The 25,895-nt window shown below is 42.9% G+C and overlaps 1 protein-coding gene across 4 annotated transcripts in view; it reads right to left on the bottom strand.

Moving 5' to 3' along the window:
• Positions 1–6,060: 6,060 nt before the first annotated feature.
• LOC148453789 (interferon alpha/beta receptor 2-like) overlaps positions 6,061–25,895 on the bottom strand; it is a 41,648-nt gene continuing 21,813 nt past the window's right edge. For 3 of the 4 annotated variants that reach the window (XM_088461716.1, XM_088461713.1, XM_088461715.1), the window contains 4 exons: positions 22,649–22,817; positions 21,234–21,260; positions 13,463–13,596; positions 6,061–9,725 (listed from right to left, as the gene is read on the bottom strand). In XM_088461716.1, the coding sequence (XP_088317842.1) occupies positions 9,033–9,725; positions 13,463–13,596; positions 21,234–21,260; positions 22,649–22,817 (1,023 nt within the window). In that variant the 3' untranslated portion in view covers positions 6,061–9,032. The remainder of the gene's footprint in view (positions 9,726–13,462; positions 13,597–21,233; positions 21,261–22,648; positions 22,818–25,895) is intronic. The other variant, XM_088461714.1, reaches the window with a different exon arrangement.

Raw genomic sequence — 25,895 nt, 5'->3', positions numbered from 1 at the left:
GTTACTGCAGTACACCTCGAAGGGCCCGAGACTCTTCAATATATGTGCACGAACTGTACCCAACAAGCTCACCCAGACCCATCCCGGAGGTTTACTTCAGTTTATTTGTTGTAGTTTTTAATCTTCTGTTAGTTAGTACATTACTGGTGTGTAATTGGAAGGAGTGCCTGCAGGGAATGCATACCAGAGAGAGTGAGTAATAGCATTACAGTGAGTTACTTTTTAACCACTTAATTGTGTGAACAAATTGTTAGCCTCGGTAGCCCATACTACCTCCTGATGGCGTCAGCCATTGTAGCTCATGGACTACTTTCTGTAAGAGCTACTGGGAGAGGGATCCGTTACTCAGCAGACCGCGCATGCGCAGTAGTGTGAGCGGCTCCAAAACAAGAAGGGATCGCTAATGCCATCGCTTAACTTCTTACATAGCACTGGGACAAGTTCCTTTTTAAGCCCATGTCCCTGCGGGTGTATTTTAATACATTGGGGCAAGCATTAATCTCTTTTTGACACAAATAGCATTGATAAAAAATAATAATCAGGACCCGATAAGTAGTAAATAGGCCCCTTACCAAGTGCTGTAACTTGTATTTCAGCAAATAATGTTTTCCAAAGAACAAATACTTTTTATCTTGTTATTGTCCTTATGAACCGGGAGAGAAGCCATAATGTCCATGTACTTCCAACTGTGTAACGTTTCCATCCCGTCCCAGCTACACACTAGGACCTGTGAGTGGCACTGACCTATGCCGGCCTTCCTCCCCGAGTCATAACTAATCTTCTGTCTCCAATGGCTTCTGTGTCATTTTCCTTGCTTTGTTACGCCAGTTACCCATTGGAGTTAAAACCATTCACATGCTAGTGTTTATCCTAAAAATACTCGTTAAAAAAACATGTAAACAGGTTTGGGGCGAAACCTGTTGCTCCCTATGACCTCACACCCATTTGCTCAGCAACGTCGATTCCTGTGTACTCGCTGTCACTGCAAGTGACCACGAGGGGGTCCGTGACATGTGCTGCATTGACCCCAGTGACGGCAAAGTGGTTACCACCCCATCAAGCGTGATCCCAGCTGACACGTGGTGTGATTGGCGCTTTCTTAATGCCTATGTATAACCAGCCTTATTTGATCTTTACTAGCTACCTCTTCTCCCACATAATTCCCTACACAGGTAAGGACAGCTCCAACTGCGAATGCAGCCCTGCGAGCGACTTATGTAGAACAAAGACTATGATTGTTTTATCTTCCAGGAAGAGCTAAAGAAAAGAAAAAACAAGCTGAAAGCAATAATAAAATAAAAATGAATACTTCAGTACAGTTCCTTGTGGTTTTCCTTCTACGACAGCGCAATCTATGGCAGCTATGTTTGTAATTGGGCTGTGGTCATAAAGGACCTCATTCACAGTTGGACGTAAACACTGAGGGACCTACTCATCAGCACTAAAATAATGGTCTTAAAGGCCATTTTCCTTAATTACCGTTATTTTAGTATTCATGAACACAATGAGCGCAGGAGATATCACTGATATCTCCTGGTTAAGTCCGCCTGCGTTAATTTCCACACTCCCCATACATTAGTACATTAGTATGGGGATGTAGAAATTAGGCTATTCATCAAATTCAGAAAATTATGTATTTTCGGAATTTGATGGTGTTACTATAAGCCACTCTCAGATGGCGTGTAGCGGGTTATACTTACCTGCTGTCAGCTGGGCAGGTCCTCCTCCGGCTCGCTCCGTTGCTCCCTCGTCCCTCCTCTGGCTCTGGCTGCTGCCTCCGACTCCCGGCAGAACACAGTAAAGTTTAAAAAAAAAATATATATATATTTTTTTTTTGTGTAACTTTACTGTTTTCTCTTCAGATGGGAGGTCGGGGTCTGCGGCTGCACCCAGGTAGGTGGGGGACAGGGAGGTGAGCGTAGGCGAGGGGATGGGGGTGCTTGGGGGGACACCGTTACCGCAGCTGTAATCAGTGCTGCGCATGCACCGATTTTGTGAATGTAACAGCGCATGTGCAGCACTGATTACAGCTGCGGTAAGGTAGTGTACAGAGGGAAAATTATCTATTTCTTGAAAAGTCATAGCAAAAATGTGTCCTTTTTGGAATAGATAGTTATGGGGAGGAGGAATGATGAATTCCTCCGGTAATTAGGTAGAACTCCATGCGAGTTCTAAACCTAATTACTTCCATCGAGTTTTTTAGTTCTGATGAATAGGCCCCTGAGGCTGTAGGATTACAGGGTACTGAATACATATATAAAAAAAGCAGATTGGGAAGGCGAAGGCTGCTGCTATGTTTATTAGTTTGGACATTAAAAAAAGATAAAATCTTTTAAGGTGCGTACACACGGTACGATATCTATGAACGATAACGTTAAAGCTTTCGCATCACTCATTTTTATACGACCAACAATGCACGTTCCCCCATGGACGATAACGATATCTATGGTCGCCCGTACACGCAGGCCAACTTGGACGATTTCAACACGATTTGCATGTCAGAGATGTGGCAGGATGACTTCACTGAAAGATATCTGTCATAGATATCGCTCAGTGTGTACATCCAATATCTATCATAGATATCGCTCAGTGTGTACACCCAATGTCTATCATAGATATCGCTCAGTGTGTACACCCAATATCTATCATAGATATCGCTCTGTGTGTACGCCCAATATCCATCATAGATATCGCTCAGTGTGTACATCCAATATCTATCATAGATATCGCTCAGTGTGTACACCCAATATATATCATAGATATCGCTCAGTGTGTACACCCAATATATATCATAGATATCGCTCAGTGTGTACACCCAATATCTATCATAGATATCGCTCAGTGTGTACACCCAATATCGTTTGTCCTGCACTACAGAAAAGCTCAAGGAAAGTCGTTCAGCGATATCGTTAGTTGTGCAGATCGTACCGTGTGTATGCAGCTTTACAGTATTTATTATCTACACTTTACCCTCCCCCCCACTTACTGCACTGTGTAGTCAACCATCTTCTGTATACACAGTGAAGCCACACCTCCTGCCGTACTCCATCCGCATTTGCTGCTGTTATTTGTAGGGGAGGGAGGCGCATTTGCTTTCTATACAAAAATGATCACTTATCACATTTCTGGCCAATTCCATAGCAAAAGGACTGTGTTCCTCTGCGTATTTCTTTTTATTTTTTTTTTAATAATTCTTTATTTTGAATGGTCAATCAAAAACAACATGAATTGATCAATGCATTTAACGGGGGCTGCAAGCTTAAATGCATTGATCAATTCATGAACCAAAACCCCACTGTTTATTATTATTATTATTGTTATTGTTAGTTGTTATGGTGAGTGCAGAGCCCCTGTGATTTCTATTTATACAATGTGGTCACATACAATGTTGCACCCCAAATCTAATACACACACACTATACATTTTCAATCTTCTATATAATGATCCTGTATTGTAAGGGTATTCTTCTTACGTTTCATTGATCCACATCACATCTATTATACAGATGTTTTTTAAAAGTACAATGGGGTCTATTCATGTAGCAGTGAAAATCCCTTTTCTCTTGAGGGGAGGAGAGCAGGGAAAACAGCTGTCTCCCGGCCTTCTCCCTGCTCTACCCGCCCACCTGCAGAAGCCAAATCAGAGGAGCCCAGGGCATGGGCATCATAGGCAAACGCAGGGGGGGGTTCCATCTGCCTGGAAACCCCCTTCCCCATCCCACACCATGGCCACAATAGAAATAATAATATAATAGAATTTTACTAGTGCTGCATTTTATTCTCAGTATCACAAATGAAATAATTAGCACCACCTATGGATCTTTTAACATGCATCAGCAAGTGATAAATAACCTGTGCACCAACTAGGAGATCTGGAAAACATGTACTGTTAGGGATGCACTGTTATAGAGCCCAATATGTACATATATGTCCAGGGCAGTGCTAGGTTCTACTGCTGCTCCCCCAGACTCCAGGACTTGCTCCAATAGTCAGGAATGGTGCTCACATCTAAAATAAAAACATTCAGCTCAGGCAGGATGGCCCTACTGACGCATCTAATGGCTTACTGTGATCGCTAGTCCTGTGTATGCTGGAATTATGACACTTTGTATGACGCATATTAAAGCTGTTTAAGCACTGATTCTGCCCTCTTCATGGACTGGCCACACTCGCTCTAAAATTAAGCATTTGGAAACCCCCCTTTAGAAATCCTGCGTTTGCCACTGGGCATATGCTGGGTCACCTCCTCGTGACTGCCCACTGTTGGCGCCGTCCCCCTTGCTCTGCACTACCCCTGCTGCCCGCGAGACCCCCCCCCATGGCTCTTTTCCTATCCCCTGCCTCCGGTCTCCTCCTCTGTCCTGACAGCCCTCCCTCATCCTTCCCCTGCACAGTCCCACACGCAGCACTGAAGTTAGAAGCTGGAGCTTGCGCAGAAGAGGAGAGCCTTACCTAAGAGGGCCGCAGGAGAAGACGGCATCGCTGGAGTTCTGGATAGCGGTTTGCATCGCAGGACAGGTAAGTGTAGATGAATTGCTACTTAGACAAGCTATATATATCACATCAAAATGATATAGCAATAAGTAATAATTCAATATTGCAGATCTACATGTATAGACTCCAATGTGCTGTTGCTTTAAAACAAATCACCTGTGCACAGTGAAGACATCCACTTTCTGAGCTAAACCAGTATGCAACTGGTGAGCCTCAGCCTAATCTTTAAGCGGCCTTACTTATAATTATGAGGTAACAGTTCCCAGTTATAGCCACTATTCACATGAGCATTAGTTCAGGCCAAAAACACATCTTCCACCAAAGGGTGTAGGCGACAGGCTGTGTCCCAGAGGACCAATGGAGAACCCACGGTCACAGACCAATGAGAATCGGCAATCACAGACACTAAGGCTTCTCATTGGTTCTTGCATTTGCATCCCCCATTCTGCAGCCATTTTTAGGAGTTGAACCAAAATGTCCCCCACTACAGCTTCGAAAAGGACAGGGACTCAGCTGTCCCATCAAACCGGGAGCTGGCTGCTGGTGTAAAGACAGTGGTCATATTCAAATCCAAGCTAATATTTACATAAGAACACAATTCTAGTTATAACTAGGATTAGCACTCACAGGGCGATGTCAGGCACTCACCAGTTATATTTCCAGAGTTTCCAGTTATTTGCATTCACATCAGGTCTTACTGTTACAATAAAGCCATGATCTGTGCACTTTCCGTTACCTTTGTGCATAAATAGCTTAGATGCATATACGGTCATTAGCTGTGGCACAAAGAGCAATACATTTGTGTAGTAACTAATCATTAGAACTTAGCATCCTTCTCTAGTGTAACCTAAATAATAATGGCTGTGAGGCCATTTCCCAACAGCGACTACTAATCCTTACAGCCACCATTGGAGTTGGTGACCTCTAGCCCCCTCTTCTTGTATAGACTGGAGATCTCGCTCAGCAAAGACTTTTATACCAAATCTTTTTCAGCATTGGAAAAAAAGTCAAATACACTTTATGCTGTGACAAAACGAGCTATACTGCATTGTTTCCAAGATTCCTACTGGTGCTCCTACCAACTTCTTTCTAACTAATCATCTGATTACCATTTAAAACTGACCACTATTTTCATACACTACTTTAGCTATATTCCCCCACCCATCGCATTGTCATCTGCTAGCTGACTCTCTCTTCCCCCCCCCCCCCAAAAAAAAGATGGATCGTGGTCTCCTGACGTTTATTTATTACTCTCTTGTGTTATTACAGTTTTCTATTTATTTTATGAATTTGTTAAAAAAAATATATTATTTTGTTACTTTCATATATACATCTCGGCTCTATTCACTATCTGGAACGGAGGCTCTGACATGCTTAGGATATAGTTACATGACAGCTTCATCCTTCTGTACTGTATAGCAATTGGCTTATTGCATTCCATTCTAAAACGTACAATTGCCTACACGGATACCTAGCTTTTAGTTTGAAATTGGAATGCATCTACAATCTCTGTCCTCTTCCTTTATGTACTGTATACTGAAAAACTCAAAAAAAATAATACAACGACTTTAGGAAAAACTGTAAAACATTTATTTACATAGCACCAGCATACTCTGCTGCTTTACAGGTGGGTTCAAACGACATAGTAAAATAAAAAAAAACAATTAAAAAAAAACTAAACAGAGACAGATGTAGGAGGGTAACTTACACTCTATAGGAAAATAGGAGTCTGACAAATACATACATAGGGCCGGATTCAGCTTTGGGAATAGAGTAAAGGTGCGTACACACTAGATGACATTTTGCACGATTTGGCCGATTCCTGCGCTTCGCAATGACAAATCGTGCATTCACCACTAACGATAACGATGCGCAGTCCGGCAGGTAGTTTGTTTTATCCTCAGTTCTTACCTACATGCAGTAAGATCTGGCAATCTCGTTATCGAGATTAAGGTCATTGGTCAGATCGTTTGTCAGATTGCACAGTTTATGCAAAATATCGTTTGTCCGGAAGTTGCTGGGGTAGTTCAAGAGAAATAGTTGGCGACATTGCATCTTTTGCGAGTCTTCTAGTGTGTACGCACCTTAAAAACCGCAAATAACTGTGCATCTTGGTAACACCAGGCTGCACTGCAGGGGGGGCAGATTTAAAATGTGCAGAAATTTAGATTTGGGAGGTGTCCAAACTGACATCTAATTTGCAATGTAACAATAAAGCTGCCCAGCATTTGTGGGCTACATGCAAAAACAGCTAGTATTTACCTTCCTTGCAAATTTTTGCTTTATGTATTTGCACCCCTTGCATTGCAACATGGTTTGTCTAAGTTCAAAGTAACTTTCTATATCGTACTCTGGGCCTGATTCAGACCCACTCGCGAGTGCACAGCGCTCGCAAGCAGGTCGATGGTCCCCCACTGCGCATGCTGGAGCCGGCTCTGCCGTGCGCATGCGCGAGACCTGGCCAGCGACGGGCGATTGTGATTGACAGCTCACCCCATTTTAGAGCCAGGCAGGGGGGGGTGGCTGGCCAAACGGAGGCGTTCCCGAAGGAACGCCTGCCGTTTGGGGGCGGCCTCAGTAGTGAGCTTCCGGCTCTATTAGAGCCGGAAACTCACTGGGGCTTGTGATGGATGATACCCTACCACAATGGTCTCGTCGCAAGCCCGATGGTCGCGACCATCACCAGGCCGCTTGCAAAAGCTGTGGGTGGTCACCCACATCTTAGCGAGCAGCCAGGATGCAGACTCTCGAAAAAAAAAAAATGCCGCTCTGAAAGAGCGCCCGACTCTGAATCAGGCCCTCTATTCCCATAGCTGAATCAGGCCTATAGTGCATATAGGTCCAGCCTGACTGTAATGGAAAAAGTGCTTGGTGAGGCTATATGATCCAGTCACACAGCAATGTTGGTTTGGAGGTTTAAGCCTTGACGTGTAGTGCAGCCCAGCAATTAATGTGGATAAAAGGCATAAATTTTTGGTAGAAAGAAGGGGAAGAGTTAAGAGCTAGTCTTAGACAAGGGAAACGATAAATGCTGGTGCCCAATGTTAGTAGAAGCATCTTATACATTCAGGCAACCAAAATAAGGGCTGGCAGACCGGATCGTAGCCAATGGATTCAGATTGTGTAAGTGATAGTCTGGATGGGGAAGACAAGTAATAAGAACATTTAATAAGACAATGCATACACATACAGTGTGTATGCTGGAAATGTTTCATACTTGTAACGGGAATGGGATACAGGACGGATATGGGGAACAATGGACAGTTCCAAGTCAAGGATGACTCCCAGTGAGATTGAGATGGTCAGGTAGGTAACATCTGTTGAGATAATTAACTTTTCCTTGAGTTGGAGGTGGTGAGAGGACATTCTAGATAAAATATTAGAAAAGATAAATCTGTATCGTGGGCTAAGGCTGGACCCCCGTGTGTTAAAATGGGCACTGCAGCCATGGAGATTGACTTGCACTGCGTAGCCACAAGGGTTAAATCGAAGTGCGATGTGCCAAGGTTGCAAATGTGTGTTTAAAATGTATTTGAATGTGTATACTATGATTGTGTAACATTAATGTGAGAGATACAGCCTGGTGTGCTCACAGAGAATTGTATAAGTATTTAAAAATATATTTAATAAATAAGTGTTCACTTATTCTAGTGCGGACACAGTTGACATGTAGAGAGGGGTTGTAACCCCTTTACCCAGCCGTGGTATTCAGCCACTGCACAGTAAGCGCCTTCTGGCGGGGACTTGTAATAGGCCTCCTGGATTCATTAGACACAATGCCCCCTAGTGGCTCCTGACTGCAAAGCACCACACAGGATTCTTGAGGGCTCAAGTTGTCGCAGCCAGTGGACTGCTGCCCTAGTATATGGTACTCGCACTCCTGGAGCAGTTCTTCCTCGGACATCGATGATCGGCGAATCATGGGAAAAAGCATGTTAACAATGACAGGCTCACTAATTTCCGGGTTAGAATCAGGGAATCAAGATTATCCAACATGTTGGATTTCCTATGTAAAGTGTGTACAGACTTGTGTTTCTCGATAAACTACCAGAAGCACAAAATGTTTTTTAGCAATTCTTCTAAAGCTGCGTACACACTACACCGACCCAGCGGCTGACTGGTGGTCGCACCGACAGAGTGGCCGATTGGGTAAGATATACACACTTACCAATCGGCCGCTCGATATGTCTGGCCAGGTATCACAACGGGACAGGAATTTAAATATGCCCATCAAGTTGTGATATCTGCATCGGCTGTGCTGATGCAGATATCACAACTGTAATAAGCCAGCTTTATGTTTGAAATGGCTCCGATTTAAAAGGACTGGAGAGAGTAACAAGTAAAACAATGTTAATATAATGGTTGTACTATCATAATTTGTGAAGTTGAACAGCAATGGTTCCATGAATAACAATGGTTGTATATAAAAAACAGTGGTTCCTTATTGACCTGATAATATAGGACGCTCCTATATTTTCTCAATTAAAAAAGAAAATAAAAAAAAGGACCAGTGTTCACAAAAACTATACAATGTACAAGTCATCTCCTCATGTAACCAGTAGCACGGTGTTCATCAGAACCCTCATTTTCATCACAGTCCTCTTCTTCTTCCTCAATGCTTCCACCCTCGAAAGTATACACCCTCAGTTCGTCAACACTTATTTCACAGGGGAAATCTTTGCAATTCTCCGAGTCCAATGTAATCCCAGCTCCGTGGGGGCTCATTAAAATCACTGGCTCCGCCTTTGTAGCCCCTTCGTGACTGAAACCTGCCCATGCATCCTCCGGATCCGCTATGGATACGGAGTTCAGATTTATGTCAAAAACCCCACTATTGTTGAACAGGGTACTTGAAGTCTTATTCAATTCATTAACTGGCACAGGTATATTGGAAGAGTCGCTGCCTTGTGATACTGCAGGTAGGTCCACGTCTGTTGGAAGCAGCGAAGAAGAAGTGTCTTCTTCAGAAGAGTCAGTAGATTGCCCACCCGATTCTTCAGATGAAGACGTAGCCGATGGCAGTTGACCACTACTGGCGGTGCCACACGTGTCACTGTGAGAATTGGTCAGGAGTTTATTTCTGCTGGCATAACCTTCTCCGCAGGATTTCACTTTATCCTGGTTGTCCTCCACCTCAATTTTTTTGTCCATGATCTCTACGGGGACAATGCACGTCGGCCAACTAAATTCATTGCTTCCACTAAATATACTTGCTGATGCCGGGATGGATTTCTTGAAGAGAAAGAAAATGGGTACGGTTAGGAAAACACCACACTATAGACATTAACGATCACATACTGCCAGGCTTGCCCACCCTCCAAGATGGTCATGGAGTCAGAAATATTAACATTGAGGGTTTGACTCGGGGTATCCAAATTATAGATCTACATTAAAAAAAGGTTGACAATGTCTAGATAGGCAGCAGACAATCGGTCGACAGGGACAAAATATCGACACAGAAAGAGCAACATTTTTTTGTTGTTCTTTAAAGGGTTAGGCACTAGAAGGGATGGTTAAGAACCAGGAGGGAGGGTTATGGTGCATACACATGGTCAGATGAATGATTGAACGATTTGACCAGTGATTTGAACGATTTCTGACTGCATTAAAATGAATGGAATCGTCCAAATCTGACTGCAAACACATCAGATGTCAGATATCGTTCATCTGACAAACATGTCAGATTTACCTTCACATATGAACGATTTTTTTAAATAGTTATTGTACAGATCTGGAGGAAAATCTGACCGTGTGTATGCACCATTAGAGTGAAGATTAGGGTTAAAAATAAATAAAATTATATATATATATATATATATATATATATATATACATACATATATACACACATATATACACACAGAGACAGGTCCATAAAACGTGAAGGGAATAGTCCACACCTGTCCATGAAATAGCTTTTGAGTTGATAGTCCCATTACTTTTGGCCCCTTAAAAAGTGGGAGGCACATGTAGAAACCGTTGTAATTCCTACACCGTTCACCTGATTTGGATGTAATTTCCCTCAAATTAAAACTGAAAGTCTGCAGTTAAAGCACATCTTGTTTCATTTCAAAGCCATTGTGGTGGTGAAGAGAGGCCAAAATATGAAAATTCTGTCAATGTCCCAATATTTATGGACCCGAGTGTGTGTGTGTGTGTGTATAATTATATATATACACACACATACACGTGTCGACACACACCTGTCAACCTTCCATGTCAACCTTTTGTTCCTATCGACCTATGGTCTGTCTAATACAGCGTTTTTCAACCACTGTGCCACGAGCGGTTGTCAAGTGTGTCGCGGTGGTCAGCTCAGCGCACTAGTACTGTAGTGTGTTTTATTCCTGTGGAGGCCAATGTGCGTGTATATTTTTATGTGGGAGCCAATGTTTGTTTTGTTTTTTTTTTGAATTGGTCACGCGCATAGCCAGATAGTGTGCACACCGCATAGCCAGATAGTGTGCACACCGCATAGCCAGATAGTGTGCACACCGCATAGCCAGTGTGCCTTGGCAATTTTAAAATCTTGTGTAGTGTGCCTCGAGTTGAAAGGGTTGAAAATCACTGGTCTAATATCTGGTGTCTATCTAGACATTGCCGACCATTTAACCATCTATTATATCACACTGCTGATTTGGAATGGGGATGCAATCAGTTGAGCGATTTAATTCTACTGCACATGCGTCTGGAGTCTGTGAGCACAGAGTGACAGTTGCGATTGGGATGCACGGCCTCAGGATTGTCTTGACAATGTATTGGGGCGTTCCTGGGCAGTGACTATTCAGACGCACAGACCTGGCCTGTGTCGCTGAACTGGCTGCGTATAATCACTCACAGTGGAAGCCATACACTGATGGAAAATCTGCACCTAGCACGGAACTTGGGCAAGTGTTGATGGAGCGACCGATGGTTGCGTCTAAAGATGCACTAAACGGTATTTCAGCGTCCAAAGAAGCTCAAAGTGGGTGTCTAGCCCTTGCACAGGCAGACGCACGGCTGTACACCAGGGAAGGGCTTGTAGCCGTTTATGCATAAAGTCGCAGAAGCGTCCGTCTGAGGATCCGGCCCTGCTTTTCCAGGAATATAGATTGTCAAGTGACTAAATCACAATAGTCCATAACGCAGCGCTCTCTGAAGTAAAATTTTAAGGGATAACGTCAGATTAAGATAAAAGTGGATTCTATAGTGTACGGAAGGTCTTACAAAGAAGCGGCTGGTGCCGGTTATTATTTTGGAAGGAAGATGTTCTTCAGTACTTTCTCTGTTACTTCCCATATAACCTATGCTTGTATGGAAAACAAAATGGCGTAAGATGCTAAAAAATGACAATGCATTCAGTGGATTTGTTCTAAAGTTTTTTTCCCCCCATTTTCATATAGGTGATCAGGAATTAAACACAATCCCTCAAACAATGAAAAAAAAACCAAAACAATAAAACCACACCACCCGCCCCCCTACCCCCAATTTTAATATACATCGTCTTGGTCATTAAAGTGGGTTAAAGCATGTCTGGGTCTGAGCACCTTATTTTATCCAGTCTTCAACTCCTGCCCACACGGGATGTCCCCAGGGGGGAGGGGAGCGAGGAGACCACAAGCTGCAGCCAAGCGGATCCTGATGAGCTAGTAGGATTAGTAGTGTAGTTGAGCTAGTGAGGACATGGCTGCATGGGCTAGGGAAGGTGCCATGTTGTAGATGGAGGCAGCTAGGACGTTACAGCGAGATAATGGGGTAATCAGGGTCCCACTGACTGTAGCTTCCACATCACTCTTATTTTTCTTTCATACATGGTGATTAAAAACTAGTAAAAGGGACGTAGCATATGCCGGGTCACCTCAGTCTGCTCCATCATCCCGCCCTCCTCTGCTCCGAGCCTTCCCCCTGCTCTGTCCCACCCCATACTTACTCCACTCATGGCGCCCAGCGGGTTCTCCTGCTCTTCTAGGTCTGTCCCATCTCCCTAGCAGTGGGATCCATTGGGGCACACGCCTCGGCTCTCACTGCGCGTGCATAATTGGAGACGGGGCAGATCTCGGAGGATTATTACATTCTCTAGATACATACAATCATTGCCACCATGTTTCTATGATTTTAACAATAATAAAAAAAAAGGACGTTAAACTTCTTTATCTCCCATAACCATGATTTAATACCTATGCTGAGTAGTTCTAAATACAAAATTTTTTAAAATCTTTTTTAAAAATAAAATATTTTAAATTTGGACATTTTAGCCACAATCTTTATCTACCACCTTTCTGGGAATTTGTAAAACGGTGACCCACGGAGTAATCACCGGTCACCTGCCTTCTATTACACTGCAGTGTTCTGTAAGGATCTGGATGCAGCTTAGTACATAGACCCTGCAGAATGCTACTAACAGATTCATAAAAGGAAGAATCCGTTCCGCACAGTGAGCTAATAGCACTGGGCCTGTCTTAGCAATCATAAATTATGTAGCAGTTCTTTATGGGGTAATATAGACCAGGCCACACTGTGCTCATCACTGTGGACAGCATAGGAGACCCGACACAGGCTCTCATGTCACAAATGTATAAATAAAAATATAATAATAATAAAAACACAAAAAAACAATTAGTGCAGTTCCTCTTTCCTGTCTGGGGTGTCGCCCTCTGCCCATGTGCTTCTAGCACACAGCAGATGCAAAAAACTTCCGAGATACAGACCAGGGTGTGCTAGAAGCACCAGAGCAGAGCGCGACACCCCAGGCAGGAAAGAGGAACTGCATGGGATGTGACAGGTGCAGCGTGCTAGAATGAAGACTACACATAGATCATATAATGAACTCAGATCTGCCATCTGTATGCATGGGAGATCTAGAGGAGTAATTGGAGGGTACATTTCTAGGCTTGGACTAAGAAAACAAAAGGGTGAAGCAAAGGTGTATTGTTGTGTAAGGACACAAAGCAGTGACAACTAAATACATGAGAAAAGCATAGGATACACACCAGGACTTTGGGAAAGTAAGTCGTCCCATAGAAGATATACCCCGCTCTGTCCAGTCCAAATAAGGTAAGCAACAAAACAACCAATAGGACGGCAGCACAGACCACAGAGACTACTATAAGGAGTGTGTTGCTTTCTGTAATGATAAACAAATTATTATTAGGTGCATGTCCTGCAAAAACAACTGCACATTATACACAACACACACACACACAGCACCTTTGGGTTATTTTACATCAGGAGGGATTTTGATCGGACATACATTTGGTCCTGCACAATTGACCTTTGTTGTGAAATGTCAGCCATCATCTTACACCAGGTACATTGTGTTGTACAAATGTTTGGAGCCCTGTGCACTAGAGAAGGAGCTGGGCAAGGATTATTTTAACACTGATGGCAGTGAACTTGGGAATATACTGGAAGCCATATGTGCCAGGGAACAGGGGGTGGCAGCTGATTCAAGCCCTCGGCGGAAATGCGCTGCAGTCTCGCGGCCGAGGGATATAGAATAAGAGCCCGCTGTACAGGTGGTGTGGACTTTGCCTCCATCTCAAACACGCCAGGAGGATAGCAGTAATCTTACATCAGCCGCGCCGGAAATAATACTGAACACTGATCCAGCGGCTTGAGAAGCCGGAGCACAGAGGTGTTTGCCGTAGAGCGGGTGCAGTAGCAGTGTCCAGTCCAGCGGAAGCCACTGAGAAGAGCAGAGGACTGACTGGAATCCCTGCACCAGTTGGAGGAGGAGAGCCGTTGCGCCCCACCAATTGCCCCAGGAACTCACCAATCGGGGCAAGTAGCTGGAGGGAAGCGGTACGTAGAGGCCTGGAACTGTACACTGCACCTCAGACAGAATAACCACCAGGAGCCTTAATATTACACCATGGCTCCTTCTACAAAGGGACACTACTTCAACTAAAACCCTGTACTGCTAAGCTACAGTACAGGAAACTACAGGCTCTAGTGCAATCCACTAAGTGAGGGAACAGCAAATACTGGCAATCAACTATTAACCCCACTTTTCACACTTATCCTTTGGATAAATGACCCCAGGAATGGGAGGACTTAAATACACTCAGCTGGCAGGCAGGAAAAGCATCCATACAGCAAACCAAACACACAGCCCTGCTGCACAGAATATACTATCTGAGATTGTGATAGTCTCAATAGCAGGATATATAAGGAAATTACATCAAATATAATACTATAAGACTGAGATTTATCAATGAGCAATATTCTTCTCACTCATTACTAATCATAAATGGTGCTTCAACCAATCAGCTCCTGTCATTTTTCAAACGCATTACAGTTAGGCACTGATTGGCTGGAGCACTGTTTAAGAGTAACAAGAATATCACTCTTGATAAATCTGGGCCAATATCTCTTAAATAACTCTGGCAGCAGCTGGGGGGGGGGGGGGGTTTCTGGAAACAGTAATTCAATTCACGAATATATATAAGGATAGCTTTTCAGGATATTACACGTGCAATTTACTTTAAAATCAGATGCAGAGCTCAAACAGGAGCATAATTTGTTAGAATTAGCTACCGATTTCAGGATGCACCCTTGACAGTGGGAACCATGAAGCTCCTTTTGGCATCCTTTAAATCGGATATATCCTTGGAATTTAAATCTGCACTCCAGACCTGTCAGCAGTCAGTGGATAGCTTGGGAGAAAGGACGGATCACTTAGAAAATAAATTAGAAGAAGTGGTCAAGTCCCACAACGATTTAATTACGCTACACGAACAACTTCAATCAGAAGTGACTACCCCGAGAGATAAAGTCGGAGACATGGAAGATAGATTCCGGCGTAACAATATCAAAATCAGGGGTATTCCAGAGTCCGTGACCAACTCAGATCTCAAAGAGTATGCCACTGATTTGTTTACGAAGCTTCTTCCTACAGTTACCACAACTGACTTTCTGATAGATAGGATTCATCGACTACCCAAATCCAGAAATGCCCCAGAGGGCTCATCCAGAGATACACTCATGAGACTCCATTACTTTCATATCAAAGAAGCAGTATTACGAGCAGCAAGATCTTCCGACATAGCAGGACCGGTTCTAGGCGACCTTCAAATCTTTGGAGACCTATCGGCTTCCACGTTAGCTAAGCGCAGATCTTTCTACTCAGTTACAAAGGCTCTACGAAAAGCTAATATACCCTATCGGTGGGGTTTCCCCACCAAACTGCTGATTGCTCGAAATGGGTCAACCACAGTAGTGTCATCGCCGGAAGATGGTGTCCAGCTGATGGCCGCTTGGAACCTAGAGAATATTTCGGCATCGTTGGTCAAAAGTCCAAGAGTCGAACGCGAATGCACTTAAGTAATATTACAGTATTTGTAATTTTCTTCATAATCGCAGGGTGTGCCATAAGTCAATCTAAGAGGCTATTGCGTTTAGTGCCTTTAGATATATAATATATCTTCTATCTCCAGTTAGTTGGCTCCAACAGTATCTGGAAAGGTTAGATAAATTGATAAGCATTTCAATGTGTTTGTTTTTTTTGTCTTCGTTGATAATAGCAGATTGATATTTCTATTTTGAGTGTTTATTATGGAGTGGTGGGGGTGGTCGCTACCCCCACTATATACCTAGTATGTGCCACCTCAGGAGGTGGTCTCAAATAGCTCCCATAAGGTGCTATATTTTTCCTCCCCTAATTTGTTTTCCCCTCCTTTTTTTGCTTTATCTATACAGCTGTTTTTCCGCCTGTCTTGGAAGCGCAATTATTTTTTTATTTAATTTTACTTTTTGCTCTAAAGGTACTATGTGTATACACCAGATGTTTTACGTGGTTAGATATGGCATAAGTTATAAATATGGTATTGTGACTCCATGGTTAAGCTATTGTCTTTAAATGTTAAAGGGCTAAACTCGCCCAACAAAAGGCGATTGGCCCTTAACTTTTTCCATAAACATAAAGCCCATATAGTTGCGATCCAAGAGACCCATTTTATTTGCTCAGCTCCCCCGAAATTTACTAATTCTTATTACCCAACAGCGTATTTGTCCAATGGTCCACAAAAAAAAGCTGGGGTGGCTATATTATTTGCAAGCTCCTGTCACTTTATACTAGAGGACCAAATTGTAGACCCTAACGGCCGCTACCTTATCTTGATGGGGAAATTAGAAAACAAGATAGTCACATTAGCCACGGTATATGCCCCAAATGCTAAACAAACTGTATTCTGCAGAAAATTCTGTGCCATTCTCCTACAACATAGCAAGGGCAAGGTTATTTTAGTGGGAGATTTTAACATGGTGCTAGATCCTTCCTTATATAAATCTTCTCCCACTAATAAGCTACAGCCACAGCAGGTTCTAAATCACTCTAAAGTGTTTAATAGAATAATATCGGAGTATGATATCTACGATATCTGGAGGGCAAAAAACCCTACGACCAGAGACTACACATTCTACTCCCATGTGCACCGATCCTATTCAAGGATTGACTTAGCGTTATCAGATAAATGGACATTATGGCAATTTAGGAAAGCTATTATATTGCCTGTTGCATGGTCAGACCACTCAGCCATTGTCTTACAATGGGATGTTGAATCATATAGGATTCCGCCTAGACCATGGCGTATGGGTGCTTACCTTCTGAATAACCCCACAGCTAGACAGACCATTATGGAATCTACTAAATTGTTCTTGGAAACAAATAAACCTGAAGACACCTCTTTGGATAATCATTGGTGCACCCTTAAGGCGGTGGTGAGAGGATCAGCCATTCAAGCAGCGGCGAGACTTAGGAAAACCTCTATTAAGAATAGAATAGATTTAGAGGTAAAGTTGGCTGACCTGGATGCCAGACATAAAATTTCACCTCTTAATGATAAAATTTATCGAGAACTTTTAAAAACTAGAGAGGAGTGGAATGTACTGGCTTTGGAAGTAGTCCATAGAAACATTTTTAAATTAAAACAGAAATACTATATCCATGGCGACAGGGCGGGAAGAATGTTGGCAAGGAAATTAAGGAGCAAAATAGCTAAGGAACGAGTTAAGATGATTTACAATTCCAAAGGAACTAAAGTAACCGACCCTTTTGAAATAGCAAACGCCTTTGCCGACTATTATTCTAAATTATATAATTTAAAAGATGATCCGTTAACTCCCCAACCGACCACGATAGATATTGATAAATTCCTGAATAGCATACGACTCCCTTCCTTAGATGACACAGCTGTCGCTTCCCTGAATGAGTCATGGTCGATCAAAGAGGTAGATGAAGTGATTAAATCGCTACCCTTAGAAAAAGCTCCGCGACCAGATGGGTTTATCAATAAATTTTATAAAGAATTCAGAGAGTTGCTGAATCCCATATTGGTAAATCTGTTTAATAAAGTTTCAGAATGCGGCTCTCTACCCAAGGAAATGTTGGAAGCCAGATTAGTGGCATTTCCAAAACCAAATAAGAACCCCTCCCTTATTTCCAATTATCGCCCGATAGCATTATTAAATACGGATATTAAGATCTACGCAAAATTGATTGCAAATAGATTGAAATTACTTTTACCATCCCTGATTCACCAAGATCAAGTGGGGTTTGTCTCGGGCCGCCAAGCCCCTGACAGCACCAGACGAGTAATAGATTTGATTGAGACCTTCTCCGATTCGGGTGAGCCATTGTTGGTGCTTTCCTTGGATGCGGAGAAGGCTTTCGATAGACTCCACTGGGGCTATTTAACGGCGGTGTTACAGCGCTTTGGAATAGGTAATAGAGCCTTGTCCTCTATAATGGCCCTGTACTCTAATCCCACAGCCAAAGTGTTTTCAAATGGTATGCTTTCCAATGGGTTTGATATAACTAACGGCACTCGCCAGGGCTGTCCATTATCCCCGCTAATATTTGCGCTAGCTATTGAACCTTTGGCAGAGTCTATCAGATCCACATCAGATATTCAAGGACCTATCGTTGCAGGAGTACACAATAAAATATGTTTATTTGCAGACGATGTGCTATTGACCCTCACTCATCCCATTTCTAGTTTGTCAAAGCTCCATGACTTACTAGTGAATTATTCGCATGTTTCATATTATAAATTGAACACATCCAAGACTGAAGCTCTCCCGATCAATATTGAACCAAATATGCTCATCTCGCTCAAGGCATCTTACTCATATGTTTGGAAAACTAGGAGCCTTAAATACTTATGGTGCATACACACGATCAGATTTTTCCTTCAGATATGAACGATAACGATTTAAAAATCGTTCAGTCGTTCATATCTGAAGGAAAATCGTTCATATCTGACATGCCTGAACGATGGACGATCAACGATGCGCGTTCCCGATGGTCAGATAACGATTTCTGATATCTGATGTGTTTGCAGTCAGACTTGGACGATTCCATTCATTTTAATGCAGTCAAAAATCGTTCAATCGTTCAAATCGTTCAAAACTTTGGTAAAATCGTTCAAATCGTTTAATCGTTCATCTGACAAATCTGACAAGTCTGACAAATCTGACCGTGTGTACGCTCCATTAGGGATCCAAATTACACCCCATATTTCTAATATAATATCCAGGAATTACCTTCCTTTATTGAACATGCTATCTTTATTACTGAAAGATTGGATGCTGCAGGAGGTTTCTTGGCGGGGATGAATTGCTGTATTAAAAATGATGCTTCTTCCCAAGCTGATGTATCTTTTTAGAACAATTCCGGTGCTGGTTCCAAGATATGTATTGGATAAATTTCATAAACTGTTTATTACATATGTCTGGAATAGTAAGAAGCCTAGAATAGCTAGGAATATTTTATCCTTACCAAAACAGAATGGGGGATTGGCATTTCCAAATTTGCAAATATATCAATTAGCATGTTTAATGAGCCAAATTGGAGATTGGTTCGAATTTGACAAGCCAAAAATATGGGTTATGTTAGAGAGGGACGCAATACTCCCACTACCTTTGACTGATATGCTATGGCTGCCTCAATCCAGTAAGATCAACAGTCCAAAGTATTTAACAGCTATCATGTCCACTAGGAAGGCTTGGCTCGAAGTAGTTTCTAGACTGAATGACTTTTCTCTTCCCACTACTAACCTCTCCCTTAGGGGAATTGCGACCCTTATTCCGAATTTGTGTTTTGATAATTGGATAGAAAGGGGGGGCACTTTCCCTTGGTGATGTAACTACTGAAGACAAGTTGAACTCCTTTGCTCAGATTTGTGAGAAGTTTTCTATTCCGACAAAAGATTTCTTTAAATTTTTACAATTACGTCACTGGTTATATAATGTAATTAATGCCCCTCACCATATTAGTAAAATACCTCAATATTTAAAGAAAAGGATGGATACAATTACATCTAAGGGTAGCATAACCTGGTGGTACTCTCTTATAACTGATTCCATAAAACCCTCTAAATTTTCCTCCCTGATTAAATGGGAATCAGATCTGTCATGCTCTTTGACTGAAGAAGATTGGCAGTTAGTTTTCCGTAACTGTTTTGCACTCTCAAAATGTGTTTCTCATGTAGAACAGTACTATAAATTGCTACATAGATGGTACCTAACCCCAGAGAAACTTCATAAGATTTGGCCTTCGGTTTCCAATCTCTGTTGGCGGCATTGTGGGATGGTGGGTACACTACCACACGTGTTCTGGACATGTCCCATGGTTCAATCACTTTGGAACCAAGTATTTAATCTCATAACCCGGGTTTTGAAGATTTCTATAGATCCGGATACTTTAATAGCTATGTTCCATATATATCGGGGACCCATCTCCAGTAGTGATCGTTATGTTTTGGGACATATATTAATCTCTACAAAATTACTAATAGCTCAGCAGTGGAAATCTAATATTATTCCCAATATACAAGCTATTGAAAATAAAATTCAGGCCCATTACGAATTCGAAACGGCAGGGGCCAAATACTCGTCATCAATCTCTAACCCCTTGGTCCGCTGGTTTGTATGGACCGAATACAGAAATCATAAAAGGTGGACAGGATGACTGTGTGAATTAAACAATATAATAATATTTTCTAGATTTTATTTGATATAATTTACAATAAGGTTATATGGTAATATTGAGTATCGAGCTGAGTATGGAAAAGTGATTGGATAAGGAAGAGGTCACGACTAAGTGAATGTATGTTCCTCATATCAGTGCTATATTTTTGGTATCTGTATTTAAGAAGCTATATGGAGTCAAAGATATAATTATACTGTATGTACCTTTCTAAGTGGAGTCAGTTGTTTATGTAATTTAATTTTTTCCCCAATTTTTACATTTATTTATTTTTTCTCTCTGTTAGTTATTATTGTTTATTTTATTTCTATTGTTATTGTGTATTTTCTGTATGTTTTTATTATATATATGTCCAAAATTTCTCTTTGAAAATCAATAAAAATTGAATATTGAAAATAAAATCCATGCGGCGTGTTAATGAATGAGAATAACAATGTTGTGTTATATAGTACATGATGTTACCACTAAAACTTCCCCGTTAGAATGTAAGCTCTCACGAGCAGGGCCCTCTCCCCTCATGTGCTTCTGCTTCCCTCACTCATATGATCATCTACTCCAAACTCCCCATAATGATGGCACCTAACACTTGGTTGCGGACGCCTTGCTGTTTGAGTATTATGATCGCTATGCAGCAATTGTCCTACATTGTTTTTTACTGTAAGTCGCAGTTTTCTTGTTTGCTCAGTTGTTTATGTACTGTGTAAGGCGCTGCAGAACCCTTGTGGCGCCATAGAAATAAGAGGAGGATAATAATAATAATAATAATAAAACCTTACCCACTGTGGGAGTCTGGGGAAATGTTCCTGAAAAATGAAAGAGAAACATTTTATTTATAATTTGCGTTTGTTATTATACATTAAATATTTAGTCTTCACTCTAGGTTCGACGCCGGGCAGGGTGCCGGACCTAGAGAAAGGGCACCCCGGTGCGCACGCTTCCGAAAAAGGGGAGTGGCCACGAGGAAAGGGCGTGTGTCTTTATGCCCCGCCCCCCTCATCACTTTTGGGGGCGTGCGGGGCTGCAGCCAAGCTCTCCCTTTTCTGTGAATAATACCGGACGCATTGGTCACCGGCGGTAATCGCTATATTGCAATGTCTCCCACTCGCGGGATACTGCGGCTTGCGGGTGGGGACGGCACCCGGCAGGCTGTTTTAGCGGGGCGGGCGCCAAGTAGAGTAGGGCACAGTCTTCCCTTTTGAAATAGGGCATGGCGCCCTGCTAAAACAGTCTAGCTGGAACTACATATTATTGTATCCAACTCAAGTAGAGAGTTCAAGGGTGGGTTACATGGATATTACACACACACTTTATTTATAGGGTGCCACACATGGTCTGCAGCGCCATACACAGGGCAACAGTACAGTACAATACAGTGGACAAGTAACAATTAGCACTACAAATCTCAACACAGCCTCCGAAACTAGGGCTGCGATGGAAATATTCAGCGTAAGCTGCAGCTGTTAGCATGGGCTTAGATAACGGGTCTAGGTAGTAGGAGTGGAGTCCAGGGAGCTAGTGTAGCTGGTGTGTAAGAGAAGTAGGGAATGAGAACAGGAGGGAGGAGGGCCCTGCTCATAGAGCTCACAGTCTAAAGGGAAGGGGGGAGACAACTGAAAAATATAAGGCGTGAGCCAGTGTATGGGGAGCTAGGGGCAGTAGTGAGTGCAAGAGGGTGCGGTAGATGGATACCGATAAATATGTACCCATCAAACTATCGATAGAGATAGATAGATAGAGATATATATATCACACACACACACACACACACACACAGCATATTTTATATTATATTACAATATTTGAGGACAACATAGACAATTATGTAAAACTATCTATTGTGCTTTGGGTGCTTTAGGTTAAATACAATGACACATTTTCCAAAATCACACGGCTGAGTTATTAATTACACCACAGTGCTGAGTTTACTTGGAACGATTGAGCGGCATAATTCGGTAGGTGGCACATTACAGGCCGGCTATGGCACTCATCCAGTCACGTGCAACTATTCATTTGACAAATGAATCTGGGGGAAGAGAAGCAGTAGGCGTACACATAGACAGGTGGGTTGGTACTTACCTGGGGAAGGACATCCCTAGGATGGGGAGTGATTATAAAAACACAGCTGTTAATACTGGTTGTCTAAATGATACAGTGCATTATGGGAGTAGTCGGTAAGTTGGGTCACACGTACCATGAGGATGGCTTGGCTCGGTGATGACACATTTTAATGCAGATGGTATAGAAGGCATGAGATTTATAGTTGTAGCCACAGTTACAGATATGCAATAATTGGTATTGGGCAGCAGATTTGAGACAAGCGTGTTGTTTTCTCTACCAAACTCTACATCAATGTCGTCAACCTGCCAGGAAAAGAATATTTGTATTATTCGTAAACAAAATGTGACTTTAAATAGGTTTTACAGTTACTGAATTAGAGCACACTTGTACATTTTATTTCTAAAGGTGCCACCAGATGTACAGGGTAAAAATACAAAACATTTCCCCTAAACAGGGTAACTAGATCTTAAAGACAACACATAAAAGGCATGACTTAGAACAGGGAACACCAGGTGCTGTGGAACTATACATCCCAGCATGCCTTGCCTGCAGTTTTGCTATTAAGTCATGCTAAAACTGTGAGCATGCTGGGACGTGTAGTGGGGGGCCGCACGTTGAACTCCCCTGCCATAGAATATGGACAGATGACTGGGACAACTCGCTGAAGATAGAGTTGAGGTTGAGAATCAAATGCAGTACTCAGTGACCTTGTACGTACGGGCGAGCAGACAGAATCGGAGCCACTGAAGGGGAGAAGGAGCGGAGCACGGGTGACAGGGCGTGTGCTGGGGAGGAACAAGAATGAGGAGGTCTATTCCCAGGGAGAGCTTACATAGTAAGGGTGTCAACTTAATAGAGAAATGCATATAGGTTATATTTATTTTGAAACCCATCCTCATTGGGATTTTTAAATGGATTCAAATACAACCTTTTAGTCTGCAGAGAGGGCTGTAACAAGGGCACAATGCCTGGGGAGCAGCTTGGTTGCTGCCCCAGCCCATAATGGCCCTGCCTATGCAGTACTGGATGATACACAAAGCCTAAAAGGAGAACGCAACATGCAAAAACACAACCAGGGAGGGAACGAAGTGTCCCCCAGTTTGGCTCAGAGAAATTGATTTATCTTCTTTTGCTCTATCTGGGGAATACTGCAGACTGTGAAACTTTCCAAAGCATCAAAAGTTTAGAGAACACTCAGCGCCCGGGTGGTGCCCAAAATCTTACGCCCAAAACTGGCAACTGGGGTTACAAACGTGTGGAACAGAGAAAAGTACATGAAGATGTGCATGAAGGACAAAGGAATCTCCCTGCACAGCTGCCCAACCAAGGCACCCAGCCGCATTCCCTAAGAGGCACTTATGGCCCGAGTAGAACATGCCTGGATAAGGTCAAGAACCGGCTGACCCAAAGACACAAAAGCCTCCAGAAGCGCCAAAGACCCAAGTGAGGTCCTAAGACAGGACTGGCAGAACAGAGGGAGGCTGTGCATACAGTACCCCCTGCACAAAAGCCGGAGACCCTGAGGGGGTTCGACCTCTAAAAAGGAAGAAGAGAAATGGGGTTTAGCAGAGATTCCCACACTGACCCATGCTGCCTTGCAATTTCAGTTTCTAGTTCAAACAGGTACAGCCCACTAAGCGAAGCAACAACCTCAGTCCCTAACAGAACTGCCTAGAGACTGGAACTAAGGAAAAGTACATAGGAAGCTTCCAGGCCCAGGAGCTAACAAAAAGCCCCAAAGAAAACCATCCTCTGAAAGCAGAGTGGAGAGAAAAAAAGGCTGGGACATCTTTGCAACTTGCAACTTGAACTCTATCCCTGGGATTGGCCATATGCTACCCCTACCTACCTACCTACTTGGCCAGGGGTGCAGGGAAAGTTCCGGGCTTAAGCCAGGCCTGGGCTTACTAGGTTAGGGTGCTAATGCTTTGGCCATTACACTAGTTTGAGCCCGGTGCTGGTTTGTTGAGGAACCCCACGCCATTTTCCCCTCCGTATTTTTAAAACCAGGACTGGCTTACAGAGCCCAGTGCTGCTTCATAAAATACAGGAGACCCCTATACATTTTGTCCCTTGTGTTTTTAGAATCAGAGCTGGCTCATAGAGCTGGTTATGCTTTCAAGGGGAAACTCCACACTATTTTTTACACAAAACACACGGATATGTTGAGGCCGCATGTTCAGGTGTACTGGCGAGCTCGGCAACACAAAATGGACGTGCACGGAAGACAACAGTGGCGGATGATCGCAGGATCCTTTCCGTGGTACAGAAAAACCCCTTCCAGACAAATGAAGAACAAGCTCCGTAGACATATCATTATTCAATTCTACCATAAAGAGAAGACTTCACAAGTGTAAATACAGATGGTTCACCACAAGGTGCAAACCAATCATAAGCCTCAAAAGATTGGACTTTGTCAAAACAAAAACAAAACAAACAAAAAAAAACAAAAAGCCGGCCCAGTTCTTGAACAGCATATTTTGGACAGAGGAAACGAAGGTCAACCTGTAGCAGGATAATAGTAAGAAAAAAGTAAGGAGAAGACTCGGAATTGCTCATGGTCTGTAGCGTTGTGGCAGTGTGATGGCATGGCTTCCAATGGGTCACTAGTGTTTATTAATGATCAGACTGAACACAGAAGCAGCCAGATGAATTCTTGAGTGTATAAGGATATATACAGATTCAGCACACAAGTGTTCCGCAGCGCCTTACAAAGTACATAACCAAAAATGTAACTTACAGTACAATACAATACAATGCAGGACAAGGACATGGATAATATACATTGATACATTGGTGGCCATAACACCCAAATAAGCAACTGAGCATAAGCAACCAAATTATAGGTGTCCTAGTGGTGGGTAAGAAGTAGATGAAAATAAAGTAAGGAGAAGCACAAGAGGGTAGAGGGCCCTGCTCGCAAGAGCTTACATTCTCAAGGGGAGGGGCAGACATACAGGGGTGACACCGATGGGGAAGACAGGGAGGAGGGAGCATGTAGCAGCAAGTTAGGATGAGTGCTGGAAAGCATTGATGAAGTAGTGAGTCTTGAGAGCCCATTTGAAGGATTGTAGAGAGGTGGAGAGACTGATGGGGAGAGGGAGAGAGTTCCAGAGGTGGGGAGCAGCACGGGCAAAGTCTTGGAGGCAGGAGTGGGAGGAGGTAATCAGTTGGCATGAGAGGCGGCATGCATTTGTTGAACGAAGAGGGCAGAGAGGAGAGTGAAGGGAGATGAGGTCAGAGATGTAAATTCGAGAGGAGTGAGTTAGGGCTTTGTAAGCGAGTGTGAGAATCCCCTTTACAGTGACCAGGAACACACTGCAAAAGAAACCCATTATGAGCAGCCTCCCTTGACTATTACCACCTGGCTTGTAATATTG

This window comes from Taudactylus pleione, unplaced genomic scaffold, assembly GCF_031769625.1.
Source record: "Taudactylus pleione unplaced genomic scaffold, aTauple2 ptg001086l, whole genome shotgun sequence".
NCBI classification, from domain to species: Eukaryota; Metazoa; Chordata; class Amphibia; order Anura; family Myobatrachidae; genus Taudactylus; species Taudactylus pleione.
Note: the sequence above shows the minus strand (reverse complement) of the source record. Positions and strands in the feature narration are given on the sequence as shown.